This window comes from Triturus cristatus, chromosome 7 (assembly GCF_964204655.1).
Source record: "Triturus cristatus chromosome 7, aTriCri1.1, whole genome shotgun sequence".
Lineage (NCBI taxonomy): Eukaryota > Metazoa > Chordata > Amphibia > Caudata > Salamandridae > Triturus > Triturus cristatus.
In genome coordinates, this window is record NC_140590.1 from 1,066,365,985 (window position 1) to 1,066,386,258 (window position 20,274).

The 20,274-nt window shown below is 42.9% G+C and overlaps 1 protein-coding gene across 4 annotated transcripts in view; it reads right to left on the minus strand.

Annotated features, from left to right (window-relative positions):
- Positions 1 to 20,274, minus strand: part of SH3PXD2B (SH3 and PX domains 2B) — a 339,606-nt gene that overhangs the window by 173,866 nt on the left and 145,466 nt on the right. For all 4 annotated transcript variants that reach the window (XM_085618152.1, XM_085618150.1, XM_085618151.1 and 1 more), the window contains exon 3: positions 11,376 to 11,451. In XM_085618152.1, the coding sequence (XP_085474278.1) occupies positions 11,376 to 11,451 (76 nt within the window). The remainder of the gene's footprint in view (positions 1 to 11,375; positions 11,452 to 20,274) is intronic.

The following is a 20,274-nucleotide window of genomic DNA, read 5'->3' on the forward strand; positions in this document are numbered from 1 at the left end:
GACAAAACCCCCAAAATAAAACAATCTGACCAAGAACACAATCCAGGACATTTTGGGGACTGGAGAGAGATGTGCATGAACCAGGTGTGCACTAACAAAACCAGAATTGAAAAGTCAGCGCATTCCATTCTCAGAGGCGCTGATTGTTTGCAGGGTCCATAGTCTGGAAAATGAGTACAGAGTAAAATGTCATTCCCTGAATAAAGGTGCAATCAAACGCCTCTGGTTGCCCTTAAACAGTGGATAGCATTGACAGTCATCAAACGGTGATAAGCTTCAGTGATTTTGCTATACTTTAAATTAGGGCAAAACCAGACATTGATATTAGAAAAACAATGCATGTACTTAAACAACCATTTCTAAGGCATCGGCTAAGATGGCCGCCTAAGGGACAACCCAAAGGAGATGCCAGGTTAGTTACCTTTCCAACCATCAGTCTCCTACTTACCTGTACTGGAGACAGGTGATGTGAAAAAAATGCAACTTTGTACGGCCAGCAAAAATCCTCATCCTTACACATGGTAAGCCCATGCCTCTTTTTTGGGGGGAGTATTTATAGCACAAACTCGAAATGAAGGTATCGGTGAGCTTCACATGAGCACCAGTTGCGTTACAGAGGGACACGTTCACTTTGTTAGGCACAGGGAGATTAAGTTATTTGCCCAGAATCATAGGATGTGGAGCGTCCCTGCCGAGACTCGAAGACGGTTCCCCAGCTTTGAGGTCGACCGCTCTAGTCAATAGGCCACATCCTCTTTTAACTGTAACTTTATTATCAAAATCTGGGCAATTTGTGACTATATGGCATAAGCTTTGTTCTTCCCCCTCACTTCCTTTGTCTCTCGCAACCGCCCATTTCCTTCGCCCCGTCCCCTACCTCCCAACTCACCCCCTGCATCTTAGGCAATCTCAGTCAAGAAGGGAACCGAAAGTCCTTAGTGAGCTCAAACCTCAAACACTACAAACCCAATAAATGAAGGCCTGGGAAGAGGGGGGCCAAGCCTATCTCACCCCAAAGTGTTTGGGTTATAGAGTGGTACAGCAGACCGGTCCAAAGGTTTTTGGTTTTTTTAAGGTTCGGGGGGGGGGGGGGGGGGGGGTGAGAGTTAAGGAGTTTATGCAGAACTGTGTGATGAAAGGCGGTCGTCTCTTTCTGTCTGTCCCTGCATTTTTCAACATACCCATTCCCCTCTCCGTAGCACAAGGTTGGTGGTGAAAGATTTGTTTGGCCTCCCCATCCTGCTCGGTTTAGGACCGAGGTACCGACGGACAGAGCGGGCCTCATTTCTCTGAGCGGATGCCAGGTGAGGTGAGGAGAGCTCCCGTACATTGACGGGAAATGGACGAACACTACTGAAAAATTGACAGAGTGTTGTGAAACCCAAGTAGGTTGCATAATTTCCTTTATTGGTGTGTTTTTAGTTTGTGGATCACACACGAATATATAGCAGTAGCATAAGTTCCTAGGTCCTGACGAAAGCCTGATTATCATATAAATCGTGAGGCTGAAACATGTAGACCTTTTTCGAGCTGGACTTGAGCAGTTATTTTTTCAAAACCGCTCCTGCACTGGTTTTAATTTCGTCACTCGAACAGAAACAATAAAGTACCATATCTGTTTCGGTAGATGATTTTAATATTCACTTTTTTGTTTGTTGCACTGCTTCCCTCACCACCATTAACAAAAAAAACACATTATTAGGAACCATGGTAGATACTATATCTTAAATCGATAGAAAGGTTCCTGTGGCCCTTTCATGTGGTGGCCCTGATTCACTGGAGGGCACTCGAAGGGCTACTGAATCCCAAATGATGTGGGTTGCTACCTAAGTGGCTGATGGGATTTACTTTCACTTGTCGAAGTATCTACTTGCTTTATCATTATTCTTTTGTTCTGACCCTAGGTTTCCTGTTTGTAGTTATAATAGTTGTGCTCAAGTCAGCAGCAACTGACTGTTGGACAACCGTCAAGGGCAGATTTGGGCATGTTCTTCGAAATGTAGCTCTTGGAGCTGGTATGAAGGATCAGCGACTGGGGTCAGGGATCCGAGTAGGGTAATGCTAGATAAGCTGGCAGTTTGCAGGGTTACAAGATGGCTGACTTGGTCCCTTGACATAAAAGCCTGTTCAGTGGAGGGGGTACACAGCGGAGTACCGCAGAGATGCTCTGAGGCAAAGGTGACTGGGAATACAATGCGAGCTAGGATAAGGATGGGAGAGACTCCTTATTAAGAGGGGAAGGAGATTAGAGGACAATTAGAAGGCAGCAGTCAGACAGAGACAGATAGCAGCCGAAAGGAGCTTGGCCCTTCAGCGCAGGAAGGGAAGTGTTTAAGTGTGATTTGTGGTTTGTTTATTTGTTTTAATGAGGCCATTGTTTTTAGGCAACAAGACATGATGCAGGTTGGATAATAATATATGAGAGACCTGAGATTATAAAATGGCCTTTTCCAAACTTAAAGGGGTGTCTGTCATAATTGTGCTGTTGTGAACTCTCGCAATTTAAGTTGACATGTACAGCAAAGAACTAAGGCCATGTTGCTTAACCTGCAGCCATTTTGCATGCCCATGTTAAACCAGGAGGCTTGGGTTCTCTCGCTTCCGACATGCACAGGCCATGTTTTTGTGCCTGGCCCGGCAGAGCAAGAATTCTCAATCAAGTTAGCTCATCGTCTGAGATCTTTGTTGAATCTATTCTCATGATCTTTTGCAGTTTTCTTGTTTAAAAGCCATGCACCTACTAGTACAACTATCCGTAGTTGTGTTTCCTGTCACATGCATCCTCCAATGACTGCCTATGAGAAGAAAATGCATAAATGTTGGGAACATTTGAGGAAATGCCAGCGTTTGATGCCCGAGGTGGGGACATTCTGAACTTTGGGTGTGCTGAAGTCTACCATGGATTGATGTGCTCATGTTCGGCTTTGTCAGTTGCGGGACAGTAGTCGCCTTTAATCTACTGCTAAGGTTAATTGTTTTCACATTTCAGGATTGTGGACTTAATCTGGCGATTTCTGTAGGATCAGAAAAATGTGTTAAAGTGAGCATCAATACAGTTGGGATCATTTTGCTTTCTGAGGATTGGTAACTCTACACCAGTGTATAATTTGTAAAATAATAAGTGTTGGTGTCCAAATATTTTCTCAGAAGCCCACGGCAAGTGATGCAAAATAACGGAGTTGCCGGTTATCAAGGCTGTGTAGTTTTGAATCCACCTCATATCTCTTTCACCCCCCCCATCAGATGGTCCCCGCCTCTTAATTTTACACTTTTGGGTACTTTTCCTTCCTGCTTTCTTTTTTTCTTTCTTTCGTTATTTTTACACAGTTTTATATAGCGCAAACTTGACGTGAATCGGGTATCAGAGCGCTTTACATAGCACCAGTTGCATTACATGAGGTCACATTCATTTTTGTTAGGCACGGGGAGATTAAGTGATTTGCCCAGAATCACAGGATGTTCAGCGTCATTGTGGAGACTCGAACCCAGTTCCCCAGATTAGAGGTCGGCCGCCCTAGCCGTTAGGCCAGCTACTCTCTTTCATTGTCACTTTTTTCATTTGACTTTTCCTCCTCCTTTCCTTTTTTTGTGTTTTTCTCTCTTGCTGTGGATCAAAGTCTGATGAGAAAAAAGAACTGCTGGACCTAAAAAATTAGTGCCGGTGCACCCTACCGGCAGCCACCTACACAATTTAAGGCTATTTCAAACAAACCCCAGTGTCTACACAGATTCAATGAATTAATGAATGAATGAATGAAAAAACAACTTATAAAGCACAAACAAATGCCCAAAGGCATCAAGGCGCTGAGAACGATAGAGGCAGAATAGTATGGAGGAAATTAAAATTAAGGAGAAGCCAAGTCAATGCAGCATGGCCAGTTTGTTTGGTAACGCACCAAAACTTGACCATTAGATAGAATGATCAATTTGATTGTTGTAATGTAGGGTTAATGCCAAACTGCCTGAGCAATCGGTGATTTCTAGAGCCTTAGTCGAGTGCCACACAAGCATTATCACTTTAAACACACATCTGTTTTACTCACTGAGAATAAACTTTTGTAAATGTACTAAGCAAAAGTAACTCTTCATTGTTTTACAAATGTGTCAATTTTATTTTTATTAAGGCCAACTACTCCTTAATAAGTCGAGAGATTCAAGTGATGCACAACAGTAACATTACTAAATGTTCTTTTCACATTTTCGTTTGTGAGACTATCTATTAAACTGATGTTTTTCTATAGAGCTCAAAGTCAGAAGATGGCTTCCCAGAGCATAGTAACAGACAAGCCTCTGACATCCATGTATGCAAAAACTGCACTAAAAGACCAAAATGCACTTTAAAAATGCATTACAAGTAAGTGAATTTGACATAATAGTCCCTAACGAATGCCGACTGGATGAGATCCAAATATATTGGATGCGTGCCGTCGATAGCTTCTTAAAGTATCATGTCCATTCTTTAGTGATATCACCGGCTCTGCTGGCGTGTTCATCCAGTTTGTAGGGCATTCTCCCTGCTCAACAGCGATTCAAGGGAGGTCAGCATTAAATAGGTATTTGGTTTACACTCTATAAAATTCATAAACCAGTAGCTTATTGAGGATTCTGGAGTCTGAGGCAAGCACCAATCCCTTGTTATATTCTATTGGTAATAGGGTACATGAGTGAAGACATCCTACAGGACACACTGAACACATCACCCTGATGGATCTGACCGTGAGGCGGACAGTGCAATACTCCGGAGAGCCTGGCCTCCAAGTGAACATGTCGCTGTGCTGTCCTCTATGCATGGCCATTCCCCAAGCATGGTATTATGCGTCTTCTTTGCTTTCCCCAAACAGAGCAATGAGCATTTTTCTTCTTGTTCTGATGCCTGGGCGATGGATTTCCTGCAGCTCTATGCCTGGGCATCAGGTGCCTTCGTTGCCTCATGTCGAGGCAACAGGTTTCGGTTGCCCAATTTTTGAGTAGGTGTAACAGCAGAACCCTTGCTGATCAGGAAGGCTGTCTTCTATCAGTTTCTGGAGTGCAAGTTTATTGGCTCAGATACTGCTTCCTGTTTGGGATTGTTCAGGATGTGTTTGGGAGTCCTGAACTGAACACTTCAGCCGGGAATTCATTCCTGAATGTCTATTTTGGTGCCTTTGGCAACAAATTCTATATTTAGAAAGGACATCTGCAAGCCACATACTCCATCAAAACACATATTTCGAAGCAATGTCTGGATTCCTGTGTTTTTTCTTACTTCCATGAGGTCACTTGGCCGGAGGCTAGACAGGTTCGAGCTGGACAGCATCGTCCCTTAACATTCACTCCACCAGTGCTCCCTTCCAAGAGGGAACCTTCTCTTCAAATTATTAGACATAGCATGGAGCAAAATAAGCTAGAATGGTAACTTTGCTTCCCTTAGCAGATCGATGGAAGTTATACCATTGCCACCCCCTTAATACTCATCAGCAAACCAATATGCAGTTGATGAAGAGAAATGGACATTGAAGCACAGACTGTGATGCAATAAAGTGCTCCATGCTGTTGAGATGGGAAGTCTTATGCATGTTTCTGGACAGTGTGCTTCCCCTACCTTATGCTGATCTCCAGGCAAGTCACTTAAATGTTATTGTATGTTTTCTATATCAATACCCAGTTCTTGAAGGTGAGATCACTTTGCCCAGACCGCTCCTCTGTGATGTGGGAGCCTGTGTGGTACTTTCAGTTACAATCTGTAGCTGGTGAAGAGTGTCCTGTAGTACAGGCTCCCACCTTTCTTTCTGTGACATCTGGGGGCACCAGGGTGTGCTGGCACTCTGCTAGCAGTACCCTTCTACAGCTAGCCAGTAGCTACTGGACTCGTGGGACTCTGGTAAACTGTGCCAAGACATCAGGCACCTGTGGTCAGATCCCTGACACCACTAGAGAGGTGTCCTCGCTAAGGGCGAGAGTGCATTTCAGTTGCTTTGGGTGGCAGGTTCGTGGGCTGATCAGGAACATTTGACGTCATATCAAATACTGAAACAACATCATTTCAATACAAGGATTGGTATAATGGCTCTTGGGAATGAGAGAAAACCTGTGCAACATGGTCTGTAATATGCAAACTAATTGTGTGTCTACATGGGGACTGTGTTTTTATAGTGCTTAGCATCTAGGCACTATAATAATGCTTGGGATCAGAATTGTGGCCCAGAGGGTTGTAGAGAGATCTGGTTTTTAGTGTCTCTCCTAGTTTTATGTGTAGTATGTTTATCATCTTGTGTGTATTAAAGTACTTTTCTTTTAAAAAAGTAAAGCACTGACTGGCTATTGATTCTATCAGCTAGTAGGAGTGTGTGCACTGTATTCAGAATGTCTAAACCCACCTCAGCTCCTTGAGTAAGCCATGGACTGCTCAGTCGTGCTAGCCTGAGAGAGTCATGTGTTGGAGATGAGTGCTTGGTTATACAGTTTTGGGTCCACTAGTACTTAGGCCTCAGGACACCAGCGGGTAACAATCCAGTTGATGAGATTGGATCGCAGTAACCCCCAAATGTCCTGGTGCCCAGGAAGCCAGGTCTAACACATGCCCATCTAGTTTGACAATATCTCATCTATTCTAGACTTTAGTGAAGCTTTCCCTCTTCACACTCTATTGTTTCCTGTGTTTGTACTGGGTCTTCCTGTATTGATCTGTTTAGGATGCCACCATTTGTGTTACGTTATTTATAAAGGCCACGCCTCTTGGAAAAGGTTTTTAGATACGCTTCTTTGGCCAAGCGCTTCCACCATTTTCAACCCACCTAAAGCTCTGGATGGTGTGCTCTTTGGATCTGCTGAATTCTACCAAGGACTGATGTGCTCATGTTCCGCTTTGTCATTCAAGAAACAGCAGCTCCTCTTAACTTCTTACTGAGGTTCAAGGTTTTCTCTTTACTAAGAACTAAAGAACATTTCAACATTCACGTTATGTCATTTATTTGAACAGCCTTCTCATTTTTTAGCTAAGTTTACACGTTCCTTTGGAGAGAGATGCTGGTCATTAAGTGCCACTAGTGTGACGCAGAACCTACATAAAGTACAAAATACATCAACAACTGGCCCCCAGCACCATGATCAGGATCACCCATAGAACATCTAAGGATCAGCAATGGGAAAGGGACATATTTTTAGGATAACAAAGGGACAAAGAGTTTTGGCAGCAACCATGGCTCACCAACCTGCTAACAAATATTAGTACTTTCCCATCGTGGGGCGCACTGACAAACAACCACAACAATTCACACAAAGTCTAAATCAGAAGCAGGCAAGCTTCTAGAAAGGCTCAGCACCAAGGTCGACCGACAGACTGATTCTTCGTCGCAGTACTGTGCACAGACATAGTAAAGTAATATGAAATACATGAGAAAAGAGCTCCATTTCATACATAAAATGTTTACACGACTGCTCTTGTTATTGTAGACATGTTATCAGTGCTCCGCCCCAGCTCGGACAGTGTGACGTCATAACTAAACTGTCTAAAAATAGTGCAATGTGATGTCACAAGTAGCCCAATATAAAGGCATAAGATATTGATAGCTATCTGAGGATCAGATGACCATACAGAATGTGCTGCAAACTAAGATGACAATATTATTAAATTAGCAGGCTCAAGTAAAACATGAGAAATCGTTGAAACACATGAAACAAAAGAACTGAAAGGGTTAAGGATATCGTTTTTAAAATTACTTCATCCATTTGGGACTGGGTTAGAGGGCGGGGCGCTGAAGTGAGGCAAGACAGTATGAGGACTGCTGGACTGCTGACAGGAGGTTCTGTTTACTGCGTGTTGATGAATAGTAATATGGTCCAATAATCGCCCCCCCCTCCTCACCAGGATATCCGCTTCTAATGACCGGCCAGGATCTTCAAAGAGAAAGGTCCTTCTCGCTCCACATACCAGGATTCACAAGTCAGTGTATTGCGTATGCCAGTCACTGCTCTAAGCAGACGCCTCCTGGATTCCTTGACTCTCATGTCAGGGTTCTCACTACTTTGCTTGGTTGATTTATTGAAAGAAGATTTTGATTGTGTAGTACGTGCTTGTCAAAACAGTCAGATGTGGCTTCCAAGAGCTGGAAATTATTACTTCCACAGAGCCGATGGAGTCCCAACTCACCGAGCTACACTGTGGACTAGCAGTATTGCTGGGACCACAATGTAAGCAAGGTAAAAGACCTTTCCATCACTGCAGAGTGTTCTTGGTTTAATGATTGGTAGTGGTTTTGTTTTTCTCTGTTGATGTTTTCAGGAAAATGTGTGGGAAGTGGCAAGAATGGGAAAGGATTCTGAACTTATTTTAACAAGTGTTTGGTGTATTTTTAAGTACACATGTCCAGTAATATAAACCAAACCTGTGTGGTATTTAAGACATTTTTACTGGAGTGACACCTCCCTGGCATGCGATCCCGCACTGTTTTCCTTCGGGCGAGTACTTGGCACGTTTCTCCAGGAGGGCAGACAGCGGTCTCATGGAGCAGGCTCCATGTGTGCCAGAGAAGGCACAGAAGCTCTAAGGGCAAGAAAGTATCAGCTTTGCTACAGCTGCACACTAGAACAAGTTACATTAATTTCGACCTCAGATACAAATCGCGCTTAATGTAACAAGTTGTTTGATACCTTTGAGTGCCTACTTTGGTAGCAACATTCAGGAGTTGGCACAACTGAGAGGTCAGCATCTAACCCTGTGCTAGCCAATGGAGCGCCCAAGTCTTTCCACCGTAAAAAAGTCAGTTTCACATGTTTTACTGTCAGGACATGTAAAGTGCATGTCCTACCTGTGTCAAATGTTGTACCCTGCCTTTAGGGCTCAGTAGAGTTGCCAGAGGGATGAGTTACACACATGTCCAGGGGCAGTGGTGGCTTTACCACTGCTTCCAATGGCAAAACAGGGTTAGCAGTGCACAACTGCTCGACCAGTCTGCAGTGGCAGACTGGGAGACTTATTTTACTTGGGGGACCTCAAGGGTGGCACAATCAGTGTTGCAAGCCCTGGGGTACCTCTCTAACTTACATGTCCTGGGTTCCAGGGTTCAATTTACTAGCTAGGGACATACACATATGTTAGCCATTTGCAATTGGGTATAGCCAATTTGACATACACTTTTAGGATCATGGCACTGAGGTCTGGTTGGCATGCCTCGGTGCAATCTCGGAGTCAAAAAACCAGCAGCATCAGTCGAAAAACTTGGTGGTGACCATACGAAAAGAAGCATTTCCTAACAGTTACCTATATTTTGGCAGATCATAAAATCATAGAAAAAAGATTCAGTATTAAAAAGTAAAATAAAAAAATAACCACACAATTTGTGTCAGAATGTTCTTTAATTTAGGGATTTGAAACAAAACCCAAACCTTGCTCTAAAACACAGTAAAAATCGATCAGAAGTCTGGTTGAAACCAAATGAAAGAAACCAGGACATGTGGGGGAAGGAAACATATAATTTGTATAGTAAAATTATTACTTTATATCAAACATACAATACAGAATTACGCACATCCATTACCCACACATTTACAAGTTGAGGCACAGGAATCATATGACTTTTGGCCAAACACCAATTAGGGATTAGGGCCATGATCGATGCTATGAAAGGTAAGCAATCAAACCACTATATTCAATATTAAATGTCTTTCTATTGATTATTTACTGCCTCCATTATGCTCTTGTGAACGAGTTGCTTATAGTGCCATTAATTTGCATTATATGCCGTTTAACATCAGAAGTGAGAAGACCATGTGCAACGTTTTATTGGCACAAGATACTTCAAAAATACATCAAACAAAAAAATCAACAATGTAAATCTGTGCAACTTTTAAAAGAGCTCTAGCCTTACTTGTGGGTCACGAATAGGCCCAGGTGAAACTTTCATTACACCAGTGTAATCTTCCATAACTTCCAGCATTTTGAATTACGCTTACTACACAAAATGCCCAAATTACACCATTACGGCACATTGCATGATGTTCTGTTTATTCTAGGAAAAACTCAATCATGGGATCAACACAAAAAAAACACAACACAGAGGGCTGCTGTTTGTATCATATGCGATTTCGCTCTATTTTTTAGTGCTAAATGTTTCCTTGAAGAGGATTTATTTAGTGCTAAACAAAATAGTGCTAAAAGCCAGGATTGGGTTTTTTCACATAATTTTCATGAAATTAGAAGAAATTACGCAAAAGGAAATGGTGAAAAATGTGCACACACTTAGGGCCTGATTGAGATCTTGGCTGACGGGTTATTTCATCACAAAGGTGACGGATATCCTGGCAGCCGAAATATAAATCCCATTATATCCTATGGGATTTATATTTCGGCAAACGGGATATCTGTCACTGCTGTGACAGATTACCCGTCCGCCAAGTTCTAAATGAGGTACTTAATCATAAATACAAGCCCCTGGAGGGCTCATTCTATATTTCAGGGTGTGCAGAGTCAATCCCAATGCGCCGACGCATGATAACACCTATTACTTGTCAGGCAATGTAAGGCAAGTACTATACTAAACAAGCACTAGAAATGCAATTGGCCTCGCATTTATTTGAGTTAGAGGTATTGGCATAGCTCAACAGCTACCGGACTGAAATTGCCACTTTGTAGGTGCCAAACAGAGCATTGCTCCGTGAAACAGCCTGAAAGCCTAAAACGATGTTGATAGCCTACAAAATAAAATGCAGATCAGGATGACCAGGAGGAACCGCGGACGTATTGGGATGGCCAACGCAAGCAAACAATGAGTGAAATCACCTGGGCGTGACCCAAGCATGCAAAGCCGGAAGAATCAGACCCAAAGCACCAATAAAAACCCTGTATTTCTAAATGGCACAGCAACAAACAAATGGCAATTCATGGGCATGCCAAAAGCCGACAGAGGAGATAACAACAGGTCCTGCAGACAGCGCATGCACGCTGCCTAGGCTCGACCTAAAAAGGAAAGCATTGCTATAAACAATACAAACTCACTTGAAATAAAAGATCCACAGACCAGGCCCAAGTGCAATCCAAACAATGGAAAAAAAAATAAAAAGAGTACCAGGACGGTAAGGTGATTCAAAGAAACCAGTCCAGAGAAAAATAAGTCCAGCACAAGGACTCTAACAGCCGGAACACACCTAGTTTCAGAGCGATAATATTAAACTCAAACGCTATTTTCGAGAATAACAACAAACCATTTTACATTCTGAGAGAAGGAAAAAAAGAAACAGAATACCAAAATAACTCAATCCTCAACAAAGCCTTTACACACCTTCAAATTTATAACTTTTACAAAATCGATTGGAGAAAAAAAATAACGATCAAGACTGTAGCGTCTCAGGCAAAGATGTCCACCACCCATTCCCTCCAATTTAAAGGTGGGATCACCTACCTGGCAAAAAAGGGATGATTCTCTGCTTGGGGTCCTTCTGTCCACCTTCCATTGGAAACTTGTCCAACATCTGCATCTGCAAGAGCGAACACAATGAGAGAGAGAGTGAGTGGGTGTGTTGAGTACTCAAGATGATGGTCCTTGCTGGACCTCTGAAGAAGGGACCATATTCTGCCATCTTCTATTCCCAAACTATCATCAACCTGTGGGGACGGTCAGTCAGCTCGGGTACCACTGGATGGGGAACTGGGACATTGGGACTGGAATGTCTAAATGAACTATAGCTTCAAAAGAAACAGAGGGAGGCTGCACTAGAACCAAACTAATTATAAGGAGTTCTGGCAAAAACGAAACAGAAGTGGTTTTTAAACCACAGAACAAGACACCCATCCTTTGTCTCCTTAGGTAATTATTAGAAAACAAGATCGAAGACAGTTAATCAATGCCTTGCGCATCTAGTCTGTCTATTTTCATAACTCCTACAACACTGTAAACCCCACTTAGTCACCAACTCACTTTTTTATTGCACATTAATAACTCCATGCTTGTCCCAGGTCTTTTCGCTGGAAGAATTATCAGTTCATGTGCTCTCTCTATTAGGTGACTACATTTCTTATGTTATCCCCCAGTCGAGCACCACTGCAAATGTTTATATCATTACACTCTTGTTTTAGAGTCACAAATCTGCTAAAAGGTACATCCCGCTTGTGTTGTATTAACCCCGTGCAGACACATTAAATATATGTGTCATATCCATCACCACTGTACCTTTGTACTCTATACAATTGTAAGCCGTTGCATCATGCTCTATACAATTTCTGGGCCTCTCACCATCTCCCGCTCTCCATATCTTAACTAATTTCCAAATCTTTCATCATCCATCTTTAAAAGTGGACTTCATAACTGCACACATTGTTTGATTTCCCCCAAAAACTAAACACACTATTCCTAGTGGGGCCTCAAGAATTTGTTACAATGCTCCTCCAGTGTAGACACAAATTGGTCACAAAAATGTACTGTATTCTAATTTCAAAGTCTCCACAAGTAATCGTTTTTATCGTTCCCAAATTTTTCTGTACCCACTTTTCACACAAGCTGCATCACTCATGCCATCGTTCTTTCAACATCTTATCAAAATCTCCTTCCTTATCTACTGATTTCTCACTTTCTTTCTCCTTTCCAATTCCACCTATTCTTCTCCCTTTGTGGTTGGATCATCTATTCCTGGCAACTTGTTCTTGGAGTCTGAAATTTAATTCCACAAGGTCTAGACTGCAAACCAGTATATCATTTCCCAAGGTTCATGCCCTGACTTCATTAAGTGATGTCTCCAAGTCTTAACCAACACCTGACTGCACAGCTTTTCCTAAGCAAAGGAGATGAGGCAACAAGGAAAAAAGGTGGAAAGGCTAGTATAGTGGTCGGACACGGTTATCCCGTTCTTCATTAAGACCTAGATTGTGCAGTGTTGGGTTGTGTTGTCACTCCTATCGCTAAAACACACCGGGCAGAGTATAGATATTCTCTATTGCTTCTGGAATGCCATCCACCACGACCAAAATGGCAGCAGATAGAGATTTGAAGGATTTGGAATGATAAACAGCAATCGCATTCCAAGATGGTCATCACCCATTTCATAATGTAATCTCATTCCAAGACAGCCACTTTGAGGTAATCTCTGAGTTTCTTAAAGTAAAGGGAAAGAAATGTAGTATGCCCTATTTTGGTCCATAAAAGGAAATAAAATAGTGCTTCTCATTGCCTCAGAAAGAAGAAAATTATATCAACCACAGTGCAACAAAGCTGATGGATAATGTGGGCTGATCTACTGTCACATGGTGCATGTTGCAGTAGGCAGGGACAGTAGAACACAGCAATAGATGAAGAGGATTGGTCTAAACCCAGATTGGGTATGTATATATGTTTGGATTTTCGCTGTGATTTTTTGGGGAAATATGAGGCTGGTGAACCAGCTAAAGCGGTCTCTAGCCAGAGCTATATAGCAGTACTTGGGGTGGAGGCAGAGTGACGGGAAAGGAGAGAGAAATTAAGAATGGGAGCGTACAGACACAGCCAGAAGAGGTGAATGAGGGAGATAGAAGAATGAAATATGAGGAAGTCAGACAGAAAGGCAGAGGAATCCGGAAAGAAGGATAGTGTAAGACCGGACAACTTTGTTTTAGACTTCCCCCAAACATTTGGCTTTCACCCCTCCTGCTTTTGAAAATGTGTTTTTGTTTGTCATTAGGCCTCTGTGCACTTCACTACTGTTTGCGTTCTCTCCCTAAAACATGGCTGAAGTGGCTTACACCTGATTAGTATATGGCACTACACGTACCCAGGGCCTGCAAATTAAATGTTCCTAATGGGTCTGCAGCACTCATTGTGCCACCCACTAAAATAACCCAATAAATTCTCTCTCAGGCCTGCCATAGCCACCTGTACTGCAGTTTTAAACTTTCAATTCTGCCTGAAACAAATCTTTTACCAGGCCTACACCTTCCTTTTTAATACATTTAAGTCACCCCTATGATAAGCTCTAAATATCCCATAGATCAGGGTACACTGTATTTAAAAATAAGGATGTGTGTTTTTAAGTTACCTGTCCTGGTATGCAAAATTCCTATATTTGTTTTCCACAACAGTAAGGCCTACCTCTCCTTTAGGATAACATTGGGTACCTTATTACATTTAATAGGTGCTAACTTTTGTTTGGGAGCAGGTAGAAATAACATGTTTAGACTCAAATGAATTGTGATTTAAAGTCCTCTTTAATGGTAAAATTGGATTTTAAGTTACAATTCAGAAAATGCCACTTTTAGAAAGTTGGCATTTTCTTGTCCTATTTGACGCCTACTGACAGTGTCCTGGGTCACATTACTGTGAGTAGCCTAGCTGTTGGGCTTTGTGTATTCCTTCAATCCAGGTAGACAAAAGAGGACTAGGAGTTGGCAGGATGGCCGGGGCGGAGACAATCCCTGCCACACTTCCACTTTAAAGGGCTGCCTCCAGCACACACTCAAGGGAATCTGACACTAGCCTTTTGTCACACGAGACTTCTTAGAGCCTTGGCAGAGGAAGGGACGAACTCTACAGAAGGAGGTGTGTGGGTAGCCTAGAAAACTCCCCGACTACAAAGAATGGCACCAGGTATAAAAAAATTGACCTTCAGGACGCATTTTCAGTACACTTCTGGACCTGTGGACATTACAGAAGGACTGCATTGTTCGAAAAGGAACAAAGAGGGGAGTAGAGAGGTACCACTCAGCGAGTGGTGGAGGTGGATACTTCCTCCCAGTCAAGCGTACATAAACATAGGGATCCACCCACGGGTATAGTAGGAAGGGATCCTTAAGGTCCTGACGAAGAAGCATGGGGAAGCTTCGAAACATGTCGACACCACTAGGTGGCATAGCTCATTGAGGCATACACCCTCCTCCCCCTCACCTTTTATTAATACCAGCTCAAACGGCAGAATACATTTTCCTTAGACCAGAGAGCCAGGTATTTTTTAATTCACTTTTCCATCCACTCCTGAACCTTCCTCTCACACCCTTGCATCACACATAGCCGTCTCAGTAATAACAGTGCTCCCACGCAAACGTAGGTCGTAGCACGCCCCGTCCCGTAGAGGGGCGGGAAGACCCCTATGATGAAGCATGACACCAAGGGCCCTTTTGGTGTGTGAGGGGTATTTAAACTACTGATGTGTATTCTCCACGACTGTGGGATACATATTGTGTAAACGGGAGGTTCCTGACATACTATACCCGTGGGTGGATCCCTATGTTTATGGACTGCATTGTTCCCCAGAGGACTGCCCTGCTGGTACCAGAAGTCTACCCTTCTGCTTAAGGCCAGAGTTGTTCCCCAGAAGGCTGCCCTGCTGCTTGAGACCTGCCTTGTACTCCAGAGGGACCGCCCTGCTGCTTGAGGCCTGCCTTGTTCTTCAGAGGACTGTGCTGCTGCTTGAGGACTGGGCTGCTGTCTGAGAAGGAAGGCTGAACCTGTTACCTTCATCCCGGGCTAACCTGAGTGACTCTAGGGGACATTTAGATCATCTTCTGACTGAGCTGCAGGGACACAGCAAGCTCCAGAAGCCTCCCTGCAACTGCACGGCTGACTTGCTGCACTGGACCTGCAACATTGTCCTAACAATTTTGTTCAAGTAACGTTTTATAAAATATACATGAGACCTTATGACAGCGCAGTGAAAATGACTAAGAAATTCTACCAATGTACCTGGATTAATGCAACTAACCTATTCTGGCGACTCTGAAGTGTAACACAAGATTTGTGGACCAGAATGTTTGACATGTACTTTACATCCCTCAACACTGATGTGAAAGCTCTCAACATTGCTGCAAATTTTCTCTGACTTTGAAACAAAGATTGTCAAAGATACATTAACGGTTATCCCTCCTCTTTTCGAAAATCAATCCAGCTACTTGGAGCCTTGCGATCCTTCAGACCACTGTTTGTAAAAAGTCCTGCAATCTAGAGCCACAATAGAAGTCTTGGTACAAGTCGACAGGATCCAGAAGAAGTTACCTTTCTTTGATAACAATTTCTGTTGGAGATATAATCTTCCTGCAGATTCATTTGTTTATTAATTATTGTATTGTGTAGTAATTGCATTTATATAGTGCTTACTACCCCTGATGAGGTGTCGAAGCGCTTTTTCGGGGAGTAGCACGCTAATCCGGGACCCATTGAGGATTAGTGTTGAATTAGTAGAGTGAAACATGAAAGTAAATTTTAAGTGGTGGATAGGTTGGTCAGTAATTTAGATTCGGAAGGATAGCAGAAGGATAGAAGAGCAAAAACATTTTTGTATTTATATAGCTCTTGTTACCCCTGATGGGGTGTTGAAGTACGCTACTCCGGAAACCCATAAAGGATTAGTGGTGAATTGGTATGGTGAAATATGAAAGTAATTTGAGTGGTGGATATTAGTCAGTTATTTAGAGTGAGAAGGATAGCGGAGGAATAAAACGGGAAGAAAGGTTTGCATTCTTATAGCACCTGTTACCCCAGATAGGGGTTGAAGCGCTTTTTTGGCGAGTAGCACGCGACTCTGGAACCTATAAAGGATTAGTGTTATAAATTAGTATAGTGAAATATAAAGTAATTTGAGTGGTGGTTATGTTATTCAGTTATTTGGATAGAGAAGGGTAGGTGGCGGGATAGAAGAGGGAAAGAGGTTTGTATTTATCTAGTGCTTGCTACCCCTGATGGGGTTTTGAAGCGCATTTTGTTTTTGGGGCGAGTAGCACGCTACTCTGGAACCCATAAGGATTAGTGTTGAATTAGTATGGTGAAACATGAAAGTAATTTGAGCGGTGGATAGGTTTGTCAGTTATTTGGATTGAGGAGGGTTGTGGAGGGGTAGAAAAGGTTTGTATTTATATAGCGCTTAAAACACTGATGGCTGTTGAAATGCTTTATTGTCGAGTAGCAAGCTACTCTGGAACCCATAAAGGATTAGTGGTGAATTAGTAGTGGAATATGGAATTTGAGAAGTGAACATGTTAGTCTGGTATTTTGTTTGAAAAAGGATAGTGGAGGGATAGAAGAGTGAAGGATTTGGATTTTTTTTGTATTTGTTTTAGGTCATAGCAGTAGGAGGAGGCTTTTGGATGAGTAAAAAGGGGTTTTGGAGGGGAGGAGTCAGAGGGAAAAGTTTCGAAAGGTGTTTTGGGGGAGCGGTATAGTAAAAAGAGGTGTCAGATGATGCAAGGAGGGGTAGAGTAGGAGAGAGTCTAGAAAGGGTTATTTTGGGGATCATAGTAGTGGTATGGGGTTTGGGATAAATGAGAGAGTGGATGTAGAGGATATATTGATAGATGTATAGGGTGAGAGATAGGGTAGTGCATTGGAAATAGTAGTAGAAAGAAGTTTGAGATAAGTCCGAAGGTTGGGCTAGAAGATATATTGAGAGACGTATAGGCTGAGAAATAGGGTAGTGCATTGGAAATGCTAAATTAGAAGAAAGTGATAAATATATAGATCCATAAGTACATTGAAAGTATTTCGACAATGACAAGATAACGTCTCCTTCAAAGGCTTTAGGCCTTGTCGCAGAAGGCACAAGAATAGCTTCCTTTCGGATCCACATGACATCTGCATGTGATGTCTAAGCTCAGAGGACAACATCACGGCATGCGATTCTTGTGCATTCATGCACCTGGAGGTCATCAGGGAGCGAGAGGGCAAGTTTTTTGTCTAAGGCCTGTTGAAAGATGAAAAACATGCTTTGTTCCTGGACAAATGACCGATGATGGAGAAGATCTCACAAAAGAGGTTTCCATTAAAAAAACTAAAAAACAGCTAACACGACAGAGAAGTCTTCTTCCCTGGAGTAATGGTCCTGTTCAAGTCCCAGTGACATTCTTAAATACTGAACACTTCCTGTTTGTTGGAGAAGTTCCAGCAGTTGAATGAGATGAGACCAGAGATCCTGGGAATATTGGTGGACCCAAGTAGGTAGGCACAATCTGGCTTGCTATGCTGGATCTGTTCAGGACAGCTCTTGTATCTTCTAGGCTATTCTCAAAGGAGCAGATGATCCTTCAGGCTTAGCACTTAAGAAGTTGAAGTATACCAAAGTCACAACCCACTCAACCTGCTCCCCTACATGTTGAGCCAAACCTCCTTTGGTGCTGACAATGAGATCATTTATGGAGCAGACAGTGGCGCAGCTCTTGAAGCCCTTAAAGCAGGATGGCCCTCCCACCAAAGAGAGAATCGTACCATCTCAACACCACAATTTTATTAGTTATAACAGTCCTCACGATGCGTCGCAGTGTATGTGACAGTAGGAGGGGAAGTGAGGTTTCCTGTAGTGTGTGCACTACAACCCAAAACATCTCCAGAGACATGCAAGAGGGTAGGGCCTAGATTCATTTGACGTGAAAGGTGGTGCAGGAGCGATCCAGTGCTAAAATTATTTCTAATCAGTCCCAGTTTCTCACAGTGCCCTTAGCCAAACCGTTCAGCCGGGTGAGATTCCATTCTGAAGCCATGTTTGTTCCTCCCTTTGCTTAAGCTGAGCCAGGGAACAGTGTTTAAAAACAGTCTTCTCAGAGTAGGGCACGAGTCAAGGACACACGTGGGTAGAGGTAGATGCTGTCTACCCTGTCAAGAAGCTGAGCTCCACAGAAATATGCTACATTTTTTGCAGTGTAATTTTCAGACTCCAGGAAACATTCAGCAGTGGGTGCACGTTGTCTGCTTTCCTTCCGAGCAACAACATGCAAGCGGGGAAGGGGCTTTGTTATTTTAATTTCCAGCTGAGCGCAAAACAAAGGCCGGAGTTAAGGGTCCATCATAGCTCCTTTTGTTGGAGTATCCTGGCTGGGAACTATAGAGAGCCCCACACCTCAATGCAATGGAGAGGAACAAAGGCATACAGCTTATCACTTCACAGGTACTTAAGAGGCATGCTTTTGACTTTGTTCAGTCCCTGTATATACGACATATGTATGCACTGAAAGAATGACAGATGTGTTGGTCTCTCTTCGTATTTACACAAATACCAATTTAAATACCACTGTTTTTTTTTCTTTTATAGCACAATTGCGTCACTCATCCCAATGCAGAGTGTCAGAGTGCTTTACATCACAAGTACACATTAACCATTGACAATAAATCATATTTGTGTAAATCAATGTACAGGGTGTGTTACAGAAGACTGAGGGTTACAATGCATTGGAGCCTCATGTCCTTTATAGCTCACTGTGATATATTAGGATAGCAATTGATGAACTGCAAGTAACACAAGGCAGGAGACATATTAACCCTCTATGCTACTTTGATTCAAAACTGAGACTGGACAAAATACAGATCCCACCAGCAAATACATACACCTTCGAAGTTATTTTATCATTATTATTATTCCCCGAGATTTAGTTGGCACACAAAGATCTCTGCAGCAGGTGCCTTAACCACTTTAGATATTTTAAAAAACAGACTTTGAAATCAATTAAGCAGACCAGATTTACTGCCATGTTTCTCCTCGTTGCCAATTTCTTTGCTGCAGGGTATTTAAAAATAAATGTATACGTTGAGGCCCAGATTTTGGTTCAGAGTTGCTTCATGGCACAACCGTGAGAAAAAATCTAATTGGTTAAATATTGTAATGCACTCAAATGTGCTCATGATAGACCTACTAATCCTATTAGTGAATTAAGAGCTGAAATCACTTTTTGTGATATCATTTCCTGTGAGGTCATGGGTTCTGAAGCTACTTCCTGCGCTCGCGCACAATTATGTCACTTGCATACTGCCTAACTCGGGTAGTCCCCTCACTTCTGTTTTCTAAGCCCGGTGTCAGACGATTAGCAATCATCGACTCCAATGAGCCGTTCATGCTTCCGAGGTCGGTAGAGTGAGCAGCAATGATTTGAGTAAGAAACAGTAAACACGGATTATCGGTGCCAACAAACCGCTCATGTTATGCGGTTTACAAGCAGGGCCAGAAAACGAACTACCCCGAATCCCGGAAGGTGGGTAGTAGAATAAGGCTGCAACGTATGTTCTACAAGGGACATTTGTCGAGTTAAGAATGTTTCTATTAAGGAGTAGGACGACCCTGTACATCGGCTCTTTTCATCCGCCTGTTCCATTTAGGGCTAGAAGCGGCGTTGTGTGTGTGTGCAGTACACAGGGTGTGCCTGTGCTCCCTGGGCACCGGGCCTCACAATGAGAGCTCTGTCCTCTCCCGCGGGGGCAGCGCCACAATCGGGGTTCTGTCTGACCCGCTCGCGGCAGCACAACCTCCACTTTAGAACTCTTTACTCTAAACTTTTGACACCGGCGGGTCTCCGGAGATTTCCCGCATTTTAACAGCTGCCCAATTGTCCGCTGCTCTGCCCGAAGGACGGAACATCATTTCTGC